At 36.1% G+C, this 12,608-nt stretch overlaps 1 protein-coding gene across 1 annotated transcript; it reads left to right on the top strand.

Moving 5' to 3' along the window:
• Positions 1 to 711: 711 nt before the first annotated feature.
• On the top strand, positions 712 to 10,963 carry LOC141634281 (uncharacterized). Its single transcript, XM_074446507.1, has 15 exons — positions 712 to 813; positions 1,074 to 1,238; positions 1,339 to 1,450; positions 1,566 to 1,721; positions 4,283 to 4,387; positions 5,358 to 5,441; positions 5,507 to 5,622; positions 8,379 to 8,480; positions 8,567 to 8,680; positions 8,776 to 8,832; positions 8,946 to 9,012; positions 9,672 to 9,725; positions 9,825 to 9,899; positions 9,972 to 10,007; positions 10,481 to 10,963. The coding sequence occupies exons 2-15, from the start codon at positions 1,219 to 1,221 to the stop codon at positions 10,604 to 10,606; spliced, it is 1,224 nt and encodes a 407-aa protein (XP_074302608.1). The 5' UTR covers positions 712 to 813; positions 1,074 to 1,218; the 3' UTR covers positions 10,607 to 10,963.
• Positions 10,964 to 12,608: the final 1,645 nt, after the last annotated feature.

Genomic DNA, 12,608 nt, shown 5'->3' with positions numbered 1-12,608 from the left:
TAATTCTAAAGGTTGAACTGTACTTATTGATTGATTGATTTGTTTGTTTGTTTCCTCAACCGAATTCTCAACTGCTGTAATTGATAAAAAAAATAAACTTCTCTCTCTAATTTCTCTCACCCCCTTTTTCTCTCTAAAACCCTAGCACCCAATAATCAAATTTGGGGGGCTTTCATCGACCATTAATCGATGGTAAGCCCATAAAAGTTTTTATTTATCAATTATTAGTATAAAAACTTATGAATTCATTAATAAAAGTCTCCCGTTTGGTGAGATCTGTTTGTCTGTCTCTAATTTCGGAGTTTTTTCTGTAACATTCTAGGGTTTTGTTTTATTGGAAATATAGATAAGAGCGGTTTGTTGATGATTTGTCATACGACTCTGCAATTGATACGCGTTATTCGCCGACAAGGTAAATTTTCTCCATCAATGAATCAAACGAAGGATCCTTCAAAGCTACATGAAGAGAGCGATACAAGGACGAGCCGAATTGTCATATCATGTTTTGAGATCCCTAGTTTTACGAGAGGAATTTGTCTTTTGGCTTCTATTAGATTTCTTGTTTTCGATTATACATATCTCTTGTAAGTGCCGTTTGACGATTTATTAATGAAATGATCTATGATTTTTCCTTCCAAAAAAAAAATCTCAACTGCTAGTGTGCCAAAAATAAGGAAGATAAATAAGTGTGAACCATCTCACGCCAAACTTATTTGCTCAGCAGAGCGTAAACTAATTCTCTCGGTCGTATAATTTTAGGGTTCTGACTGAATAACCCCTTTTCTTTCCATTTCCAATTTCTCTTTTCAAAAGGTACTACTATCATTCTTTCTACTTTTCAATAATTTAGTGGCTGTGTCGGTTGATTAACGTGATTCATTTTAGAATCTCATTTTTACATATTTTTGTACGCCTTTTCGGAATTATAGTAGCTGGATATCGTTTTAACCAGATATGATAATAGCTGTTTGCTAGACGGTGTAACCGTGTAATTGTAATTGTTAACTGTGTTTGGGGTAGCTGATTTTGATGAAATTATAGCTGTTCATTCCTGAATATTGCAAATGATGCAGGCATTTATGATGATGGCCGTCAAGTTGTTTCCTCTTCTCTCAATATTCCAGAGATCTCAAGTTTGATGAGCATGTTGAGCACCCATCTCTCGGAGGCTCAGGACTTGTACATTTTCTGTTCCGCCGTCCGCGCCTTCTATTAAAAATGAAAAGTATTTTACGGAGGTTGTTTCTCACTTTGATCATTCTAGTTGAATTTTCGTACTCCGTATAATTTATTAAGTTGATCTCTGCTGAACGAAATTTTCCTTGCCCTTGGCTACAGTGGGCACATGAGAAAACCAAATGAAATGATGAAGCTTATTTTGACTACATTTGTTGGAATCGTGTTTGGATTCTTTTTGGGGGTTTCTTTTCCTACACTTTCCATGACAAAGGTACATGATGATTCGACGTAAAAGTTAAAACTGATCACGAACTAGCTTCCATTCATCGGTTATAATATCTTACAATAAAATCATGGTACTTATTGAGAATGCTTACTTTTGACAGATAAATTTTCCGTCTCCTCTACTCCCTCAAATTGATCTTACTTACATTGAAGACAAGTATTCTGGCATTTCAACCCAAGCCCTATTGAATGTCTGGTCTACATTGAAAGGGAGAACAGTTGTGCTCTCAGAGGGCCAGACATTAAATGTCACCAAGGTAGGCACCCTCTTTTATATGTCTTTAACTATGCTTAAATTGCTAAAATGTACTTGGGTGAGACGAAGCCTAAAATTTTTCCTAGTCTTCCAGATTTTGGGAGAACTTTTTCTTCCCTATTGACAGTGATAGTATCACGAACTCGCTGATCCATTCTATGATTTTCGCAACAATGAATTTTTTATATTTAATTAGTTTAGAATTTGAGTTAGCCTATGAAGTGATTTTGTTGTCCTTCTGTTGCTTATCATGCATGACACGGTGTGAGGTGCGACCCAGTGTCAAGTGACACTAACAACAACAACTACAACTACTACCCCAGTGCCTCAATGGCACCCCAGTGCCTCCTCAATGGCACTGATTAGTAAAATACTAGGTGTCGTAAATGCTAGAATTAAACTACCAAATTAACAATTTATAAGCCAAACTATACTCTAGATTACTCTAATTGTTAAAGCAATATAGTGCAAGTAAGGGTCGATTCCAAGAGAAGGACTTTTAAACTAAAGACTTGAATTGTAAACTATTGAATACTTAGCTTAGACTCTACTACCAATTTAGGCTCTAATGACAAGTTTATGAACAAACAATGGTTATTAACAATGACAAACAATAGATGAACATAGACAAAGGGGGGGTTTTGAGTTGATTGGTAACATAAATGCAATGTAAAGTTGCAATTTTTTTCTAACAAGCAATATGACAAACACTTGTTGAGCAAGAAAATTCGATATTAAAGAGGACTTGGTGTAATCCTTCCTTAGTAGCCAACAAAGATAAAGTTTGACTCTTTTGTAACTCTCTTCTTATTATCCACCCAATACTATCAAATCAAGATGTTAACATACACAAATTAAACCATCCATGTATATCCTTCAAGTTTAACCAACAATTCATTAAACCATGAGTGCAAATCAAACATGAGCATTAAGAGTGGTGCCGAGATAAGAAGCTAGGATCAATTCTCACAAGATTAAACCATACAAATGAGAAAAGACATGAAATTTCCTACTTATTGCATGAATCCTTTAAACCAAATCAACATACAACAAGCTTGCTCCAATTAATCCTAGATAGATTAAACCATTTCTCTAGAATTTGCAATAGTTGAACAAATAACAAGCATGGATGGCCAACCCAAGCATAAACTCATTCAACATAAGAAAATATGCACAAGGAAAGATCAATGGATAAATAAAAAGAGATTAAAAGAGTCTTACAATACCAAAGATGGAAACTTTGGATGAATTACACCAAGCAAAGAAGGATTTAGCCTTCCATAATCTTGTTACAACCCACAAAATGAAGAAAGATTAACATTCAATGTCAAAGATTACACCTTTCTTTCTAAAATATCAAGTTCTCTCAACACAAGTCTTTGAAATTGTTCAATAATTAGATATGCTTAGATGATAATGGGAGTGTTCAAAACATGGGGTATATATAGGGTTGCACTCCTTTTTAGGTTAAAAACCAAGACGGGCTTTCAACTTCCACAAAACACGGTCTTTAATTTTTGCGAGGCACGGTTTTAGTCTGACATTCTTGCCTCTTATTTCTTGTTATCACCTTGCTCCTCCTTGTTTTGGTTCCGTGGTAAAGGACTTCAAACGGTGTATCTATCCCGTTCCTTTGAGCTTGGGTAGGGACTTTGGAAGCTTGTCTCGACCTTGACTTGTTGACCGCTCGGCTTTGACCTTGGTTGACTTTGAGTTGACTTTTTAAGTTGAACTTCAAGCCTTTGTATCCTATCAATTAAAACCGACTCAAGCACGCAATCAAACCAAAACTTCCTTATTTCAATGACAATTCACTCCGTTTGGCCACTTTATTTACCTACAAACACTTAATTGACTCGACTCTATTTGACGCTATCAGGCACACACAAATTGCGGGGTAGAGATGCCTTAACGGCTCCTGCAAATTGCGAGGTAACGGGGTCGGATATACGCAATCTTACCCTTCTGTTTCTAACACAAAGAGGATGTTTCTAAATGACCCAAGATGAAAATTGTGCCGAGAATATAGGGGTTGGTTGTGGGGAGTGACACTCCGTTTTAAACTTTAAAGCGATACATGATTATGGTCAAACAAGTATTTTGACATGCGATACTGTTGCTTAGTGAAGTGTCGAAGTAACAAAGATTAATCATCAACATAATCTTTTAAAGAATAAATTTGTGTTGATTTATTTTGCTTTTATCTCAGGTTTACTACATAATCATGTTTGATTGGTTGGATCCAAATTTTGTGTGTCTACTTTGTCCATCTTTTGTAATGTGTTTGTGTATCAATTGGGTTGTACTAGTTGACCAATTCCCGTTCTTTTAGTCATATTTTTGTGTTACGCTTCAGTTGGTTTTGCAATGAGCTAGTCTTTGCTATTTGTTCCATTTATCTATATTCTGTGTCATATTTCTATGTTATAGTTTTAAGCTTCTGGTTACTTGTCAAGGCTTCAGGTAATTTTCAAAGTTGAAGTTCTGTGGTAACCGAAGGCAACATGAGTATAACCGTCATTGTCAGCTAGTGCCATCATTAACATTGTAGGTGATACACAGGTTTGGGCACCAACAAATCCCCGGGGTGCTGAGCTATTACCACCAGGAATTGTTGTATCTGAAACCGATTTCTTTGTTCGTAGACTTTGGGGTTTGCCTGAAGAGGTGTACTTTCTATCTGGAGTTATTGGATTTGCTTTTTGCTTAGTAATAGCAGTTTGGCTAACTAGTTTATTGCCGGATGATTTTGTTTGGAATTAGATTCCTGTATTGTATGTTGCCTTTGTTAAGAAAATGCATGGTATTAAATCTAGGCCGCAACTCCACATTGCGACCGCTTTGTAAAGGTTGTGAAGGTTACCATGACTATATTTTGAAGTGCATTGGCTGTATTTATTATGCAACCACCAAAAAATCTACGCACGATGACCAATTTGAGATTATGGATTGAATCAATTATCTAATTCCATGAAAAAAAATGCATTTTCTATCGATAAGCTCATCATTATGGCTCAGCTTGATGGTGTGGTAAAGATGGCTGGAACCTATATCACAATACCAATCAAAAACTTCATGAAATAATATAGTTTGTTTGATCTAAGAATATGTTGCATCTTTTAGTTTGCTCTGAATGTTTTACCATTATCATCTCATACTTGCATGTTTAAGCATGCTACCATTGCAAATCCAGTTATGTGAAGTTGTTGACAAACGTAAGGTTCTAACACATAAGTGACGCTCAGAATTACAGTGTAGCAGATCACTTTTTACAAGACAAGGTGGAAGAGTGACTAGCAGGGGACCATAATTGAATACTGTTTTTTTGTATTAAAAATTTGCTGGAGTTCAGCTTTTGCATTCATCATTACAAGAGGTGTATTCAATTACGCTCCATTGCACGTCAACCCTATCTCTCCCCTTCCTTCAATATCTTGTTTCTACTGAAAAAAATTATTAGTGCAATTGTTCTTTGCAATCAAGCATGCCACATACATATGATGCATACTTATAAGGCAGGGAAATGCTAATTTCTGGGACGGCATTTACATAGTAGATTTAATGGTTTTTTTTTTTTTTTTTTTTTTTTAAATCAAGGTGTATGTTTCTAGACATGTTGACGTATTAATGTTCGCAGGACTTGACTGTCAAACCCAAATATCTAGTTACCTTCACAGTTGGTTTTGATCAGAGAGCCACTATTGATGCATGTGTCAAGAAGGTTAGGCTGTTTCGCTGTATGACTTGTTTTATATCAAATTTCCTTTGCTGATATTGATGTCACAGTTTTCAGAGAACTTTACCATTGTCCTCTTTCATTATGATGGTCGGACAACTGAGTGGGATGAGTTTGAGTGGTCAAAGCGAGCTATCCATGTCAGTGCTCGTAAACAAACCAAGTGGTGAGCAACTACAGAGCTATCTTTATTCTCATTTTGTTTTTGCATTCAGTGAAGTGCTTGTCATTAGCTTTATGATATGGCGTCACAAGGTGTGTAGCGTTAGTAAGAGAATATAACATTATCTCACAAGGGTTATCTGCTGGCATGTTTCTCATCCGTGTTTGGGATTTGCTTATGAAGGAGTTGGAAATGCTTCCTTTCACCAAATGTTGAGGTGGGAGGGGGCTTAGACAGTTCTAATTCCCTTAGACCTAGAGCGGAAATTTGGGAGGAACTTAGTGGTGGCATTTTTCTACCGAAGTGGATAAAGGGGGCTGTTTTCAAAGTTGTACGATATGTTGGAAGGACACGGCTTTAGTATGCCGTTAAGAGTTGTGCAATAGTTTGATTCTTATATCCAAGAGATTATGTGATCTACTGTTGATTCATGACGGTTTACGTTATTAAGTGTTGGTCGTTGAAGGGTGTCTTCATGCTTGATCGTTTTATATAACCATTTGGGTTTTATTTTGAGCTTCTAAGGCCTTGCTCTGAGCATTTCCCTTTGGTCATCCACTCATGTCCAGTGAAGTGAGGTCCTAACCCTTCATGATAGGTAAATATGTTGATCACTCATCATGATTTTTCTAAGAGGGTTAGCGAGTGGTCGAATACTTGTGCAGTGGCCAAAGGGGCGTCATTTTTGTTTGTGAAGAAATTTTGAGTATATTAAGGAGCAACTGAAGGCGTGGAACAAAGAAATCTTTGGGTTTACACGAACTACAAGATGTCAGGTCCTAAATGAACTTTAACTTGCTGATAGGTAGTTCAATGAAAGGGATCTAAATGAGGATTTGAAACAAAGAAGGTTCTATTTTTACAGAAGTGCTCTTTAGTTGAGGTGGCTCCCACGCCTTTTAAAATCAAAGGATTAGCTGTGTGATATTAAGTCTCTATCTAATATTTAATATTGTCTATTACACTATAAATGTATTTTGTTACAATCTCCAAATGTGATTTTGGTAACCTTTAAAGCCTTTTTAACTCAGTTGGTGTCAACCACCCAATAATAATAACATTGTTAATAGAGTGGAAAGGAGTGTGGTTTTTGTTTAGCAGTTATAACATTCATATGTCCGGTGCTTGTCTTTAGCGCTTAGTCATTTCTCATTCTTAAAGTGGCTGGCGGGGATTGCCGTATGGCTAGAAAGAATTATGGACAGGTGCAAAAAGAGATGACATATAGCTAGGCCAAACCCGTATTCAACGCAACATAAAAGATTTATGTTATGAAATCTCCACCGGACGCTAATTGATCCACTACTGCACTACTTCAGCGAAGATAGAGAGGTGGGCATGTACGAGAAAAGTAGTTTTAGTCTCCTATATGGAATGTGTAGTATGAATTTTGATGATTAGGCTCTATGTCTGAAAGCTCTTTATTTCACTTTTAAACTCCATGTGATTATATTTTTGACCAATTCATTGAGGATGTCTCCATACCGTATCCTCATCCTGGGAATAGGTATCTTATGTCTCAAAATGTGAGTCATGGTGGGTCCATCACTTGAATATGTGCACGTGTTGTAAAACATAGAGCTTTTTGATTCCTTTTCTTGCTTTACGGTGCATCTGTTGCTTGGATGTGATATTCGTTGGATTTTAATTTTGAGTTTTAGTTTATCAGCTCTGAGGCCAAAATTTTCTCTATTGAGTCCATTAATGAAGGAGATTTGGGGAGCAATGGCCTCCTAATGTCCATGTTGGACTTTGGTTTTGTAACGGATTAATACTTGTGGAGTTTTGCGGGGTAAACTTTTATGATACTTATCCTATTGTTCGTGTAATGTGTTGGAAAGGAGTTATAATGTGGATCACATTCTTTTTCTTTTTTGTGGACTTGATTTTCCTATATAGCCGAGGGCAATTGGAATTTGAGGGGATCAATGGGCATGTCCTAGTTCTTTGGCGTGCCTCTTTCAATTTAAATTTCTTGGAATGTGGGGTAGAAGAAGTGACAATGCTAATGTGCAGACTTATCTACTAAGAAATTTGGTCTACTTGGGCCTTGGGTGTACGGAACTAATGAAAGAGTGCTCTCACTTTTGAGATTATCTATAGCGACAATTATTATTAAGATTTACTTTGGACCAAGGTAGCGGATTGTTTAAAGGGACCCCAATTACTTTCAGACAATTTATTCGAAAATGTTTGTAATTTTGTATTAAAGTGAGATTGTGCTCTTATGATTTACTTTCCTTTCAATGGAACTTTCTATAAAAAATCTCATGTTGAACAGATACTCCCCTATCAAACTGTACAGGTTAAAAATTTATCACTGTTTATTTTATAACATCGAATTTATCTTGAACATTTGCTGTTTTATGTTTAATACTCAAATGCCTGACCATAAGTTATGGTCATAACGTCTTATTTGAAATGTTTTACTGGTTAAAGCTTAAAATACCATTTTCTTAAATATATTAGAAGTTTGACAGTTAACTGTGAATTAAGATGTTAAGTTCAGTCGTGTTACTGTTGTGAATGAAGGAGCATATATGTAAGATTTCTGTTATGTGTAAATCCGTACCTGAGAGCATTTCCTTTTAGCTGATTGGGATGTAGAATTTGTTGTGTTAATTGGGTAAATTTTTCTCCCTTTCAAAATAATTTTCTTGATTATATCCAAAATCAAATAATTTAATAATAATGTTTTGATAATCACGGACTCACTCTTTATATTATTACTTAGACTTTCCAATTTGGATATTACTCAGGTGGTATGCGAAAAGGTTTTTGCATCCCGATGTTGTGGCTGCTTATGATTACATATTTATATGGGATGAGGACCTTGGGGTTGAACACTTCAATGCAGAGGAGTGAGCTTTCTGAATTCCTCATTCTTCTAGACAAATAATTATTTGAGTGAGTTATTTAAATTGAGTTACTATTGACAATGTTATAGATATCTTAAATTGGTGAGGAAGCATGGATTAGAGATTTCACAGCCTGGCTTGGAGCCTGACAAAGGTCTAACATGGCAAATGACAAAGAGACGAGGTGATAGTGAGGTCCACAAGTAAGATTTGTGTAGCTTATATTTTTGGTTTCGCCTATGTTTCGACTGTCTAATCTGAACCTTTGCTATTTGTTATATTGCTGCTGCTTCTTTAGAATAACTGAAGAAAAGACTGGATGGTGTCCTGATCCAGTGCTTCCACCCTGTGCTGCGTATGTAAAATTATCTAGACTGGACCTTTTATATGTATATAATTATATATATGTATGCATATTTTTTATGGTAGGGATTTTGACAAGATTCTAAATGTTGTTTTCACATTCAGATTCATTGAAATTATGGCACCTGTATTTTCCAGAAGCGCCTGGCGCTGTGTTTGGCATATGCTCCAGGTATTTCTACGTATGCTGTGGATTTAGTTGTCATTTACGACAACAAGAGGGCCTATATCCCTAGTCTGGGGGTTTGTTAACATGATTCATGATTTGATATGGTGAAATAATGATTGGGAAAAAGAATAATAGAAAAAAGGGGAAAAGGAAGGAAAACTCGATAAGTTGTTGCTATACAAAAGTTAAAAGGATTAATTCACAACACTAATCCCAACTATGAACAACCTTCTCATATTAATCCATACTACACTTTAACTTAGAATAATCTTAACTATTGGCCTCGTCTTCTCAAAATAGAAAATGGTAGATTTTAACTTGTTGTTTTGTAAAGAAAAATTTATATAATAATAACTACTCAATTTACTCTCTTCAAAATGATCACTCATATTCTTTTGTCCGCCATTTAATACATATGAGGTTTTTTAACTGGCCTTAGCCTATTTTGAGCAGAAGATTTGATAGTTGGGTTTATTCGAAGTTAAAATGTAGTATGGATTAATATGAGAAGGTCGTCCATAGTTAGGATTATTGTTGTGAAATGTGAATTAATATGAGAAGGTCGTCCATAATCACGTGTTATTTTATTCTACAAAAAATGATGTTAAGAAACTTTTTCTTTGGTTGTATTTGAATCTAATATTGATGTGCCATATATTCAGAATGATTTGGTGCATGGATGGGGTCTGGACTTTGCGTTGCGGAAGTGTGTTGAGGTTTTGTAATATCCATCTGTTTTACTTTATGCAGCGCTCTTTTGTCGTGCATTTGACTAGAGCAAATTAGTTGTGATTTGATTTCAACATTTTATACAGCCTGCACATGAGAAGATCGGAGTAATAGATTCTCAGTGGATAGTTCATCAATCTGTTCCATCACTTGGGAATCAGGTCAGTGAAATTCTTCCTATTTGTTTCTAAACTTGTATTGTGAATCATTGCTTAAAACATCTCTTCGGACAGGGTAACTCCGAAAATGGCAGGGCTCCGTGGGAAGGGGTAAGTTTCCTATTCTTTTCTTACCTATCTGACTCACTTACTGAAAGGTGAAAGAGATGTCCTAATGCTCCTTCAATCGTCAATTAGCCATATTATTTATCGGACGTGACATCAAATTGCAACGATCGAGTTTTCGAAGGTTGCCGAGCTCCATATTAAGGCAGTATTAACCTTATTTATAGAGCAACTACTGAGAACAGGCTGCAGCGACTGATCCCAAGATCAAGTCTCAAGCCGATATTTAATATCATGGTATTAAATATTGAAGTCTTGATCTCGAGTTTTATCTAGTGTTGACTGGTTTTGGTCGTTGCGCTATAAATACTGTCACAAAACGCAGTCATAACCTTCAAAAGCTTATCAAATTGGTCATAACTCAAGTTTAATACCATGCCTGCTAAAACATAAATCTGTACACTTTCCATCTTTTGAATCTAACTTGTGAATACTTAATCTATGCCCTCACTTTTCAGGTGAGGGAGAGGTGTAGAAGAGAATGGACTACATTCCAAGATCGCATGGCTAATGCTGAGCAAGCGTATTTCGAGTCACTTGGATTTTCTATCAATAACACGGCTCGGTATCCTACACAAATGTAGACTTTGGTTCCCTGCAGAAGTGCTATGTTACACTGTGATTCCCTTGTGAGTGGAATGGAATGGAATGGCTGTAGCAGCAATAGTGTATATCCACACCCAATGTGTTGGCATTTACTGCTCGACCATTCGACATCATATTGTTGAATGGAAGTAAAGAAGCAATCACATTGCATTTCAGTATCTGTAAATCTTCAAGTTATGTTCAGGGTGGAGGAGGATGGGTTCATGAATAGTTGAAGTTATCCGGAATTAGGGATCCATTTTGGTGTAGGTAGATGTTGAGGGATTCAGAATTTCACCTCATAATTAGATTGATGTAATCTTTGTGGACGTATGTCTACCTAATTTTTCCCTTCATCTAGTCCCTCCGTTCTATTTGTTCTCGCCTAGGTAGCACCAAAACGGACACGGACACGACACAGACACGTGACACGGCATCCCATGAAATTTAGGACACGGAACACGTTATTTAAATTTAATAAAATATATATTTTGTAGTTATATATGTGATTTTATTTTTGAAAAAGTATTTGATATTAAATTTAAATAAATGAAGGTAAAATTTGACGTTAAATATAACTTATACTCATCTCTAAAACCAAAAACCAACTTATAATCAATCTGTTTTGACATCTCATTACTTGCCTGAAGAACAACATTTGCCCACCAAATTCAACCATATAACTATTCACGTCATTTACCTTAAATTCAACTTTCCGTTTGAAGGTGTGTCCAAATACCATGGACACGGCTCAAAATACCATGGACACGCGTCGGACACGTGCCCAAATAAAAGATGAAAGTTAGACACGGCTTTACAGGTGCCCGACACGTTTTGACGTGTGTCCGACGAGTGTCGTGTCCGACACGGGTGTCCGACACGGGAACACCGATTAGGAGGAGTGTCCGTGCAACCTAGGTTCTCGTTTCGAGCCCATAAATTCTATGGCGAGTGATGGCACACAAGTAGCCTTATTAGCTGAAGGTTTAAAGTTCAGTCTCACGAAATCGCAATATGATCCCAAACCAGCTATATATCCTCCCCAATTGAACTTGGACTGTATGATGTGTGGTTATAATCTTTAATTAATATGGTTCGTTATCGAATGATCAAATGACTCGAATTGAAAACCTGTCCTTATCTACACCAAAGCCAAAGGATAATCGAATCTCAACAGACTGTCCATACATGGAGAACCTAGTACTACGCGAGTGTGCAAAAGATCATTTGAATCGGTGTTTCCGTTCTGAGAGAGGGGGATCTAATGCAAGAATTCTTTCCTTCTGTCAAAAGTAGGCAATATCAAGTGTTGATCCTTTCTTTCAATCTAAGGGTCAATCTAACCTCAAGACCAAAGACCAAATGAAGTACAAATGTTAAAGGGTCTTTTGCCAAATATCTATATAGTGTAAAAGATAGTTTTTTTTCTGGCTTCCTATTGGTCCCTATTTTCTAGGAAAAATTTCTTTTGTTCTTTAGAGGATTTAATTATTTACTGTCTTTGGTTGTGCATTGTGCATTCATTCAGCTAGATCATAATAAAACCAATTCGCATCATACATTATACTCCCTCCTATTCTAAATAACTGTCCCATTTGTCATTTCTGTCTATTCACATAACTGTCCCATTTGCCATATTTGGACATGGTTTGAAATCTTATCAAATTTAAGACTTAAGAAGAACAGAAATTGACTAAAAAGCAACTAGACAAAATATTGGATCCAAACTGAAAATATTATAAAATTAAACATACCAACCCTGAACCAAATCATAACAAGCCTTAAAATAAAAGGTCTGGATTAGCTATAATTTTTCGAGCATGTGCTTGAATTTGTCGTACAAAGAAATATTTTAAAACACAAAAAATTAATAGGCAAATTTCGAAAGAGTAAAGAAAGGGCAATGCATATGATCTAAGGTTCATCAACTAATGGTAGTAAGGGTGATTTAGAGAGAGGGGGTGACGGTATGATGGGTGAGATTAAATATTTTAGGTTTGG

Source organism: Silene latifolia, chromosome Y, assembly GCF_048544455.1.
Source record: "Silene latifolia isolate original U9 population chromosome Y, ASM4854445v1, whole genome shotgun sequence".
Taxonomy (NCBI): domain Eukaryota; kingdom Viridiplantae; phylum Streptophyta; class Magnoliopsida; order Caryophyllales; family Caryophyllaceae; genus Silene; species Silene latifolia.
Note: the sequence above shows the minus strand (reverse complement) of the source record. Positions and strands in the feature narration are given on the sequence as shown.

Bases quoted from the DNA above. Each gene is read 5' to 3' on its own strand.
- LOC141634281 (XM_074446507.1), top strand. From the start codon at position 1,219: ATGAAAAGTATTTTACGGAG. The intron at 8,833-8,945 runs GTATGTAAAATT...TTTCACATTCAG, and splicing joins GTGCTTCCACCCTGTGCTGC to ATTCATTGAAATTATGGCAC. The intron at 9,900-9,971 runs GTCAGTGAAATT...CTCTTCGGACAG, and splicing joins TTCCATCACTTGGGAATCAG to GGTAACTCCGAAAATGGCAG.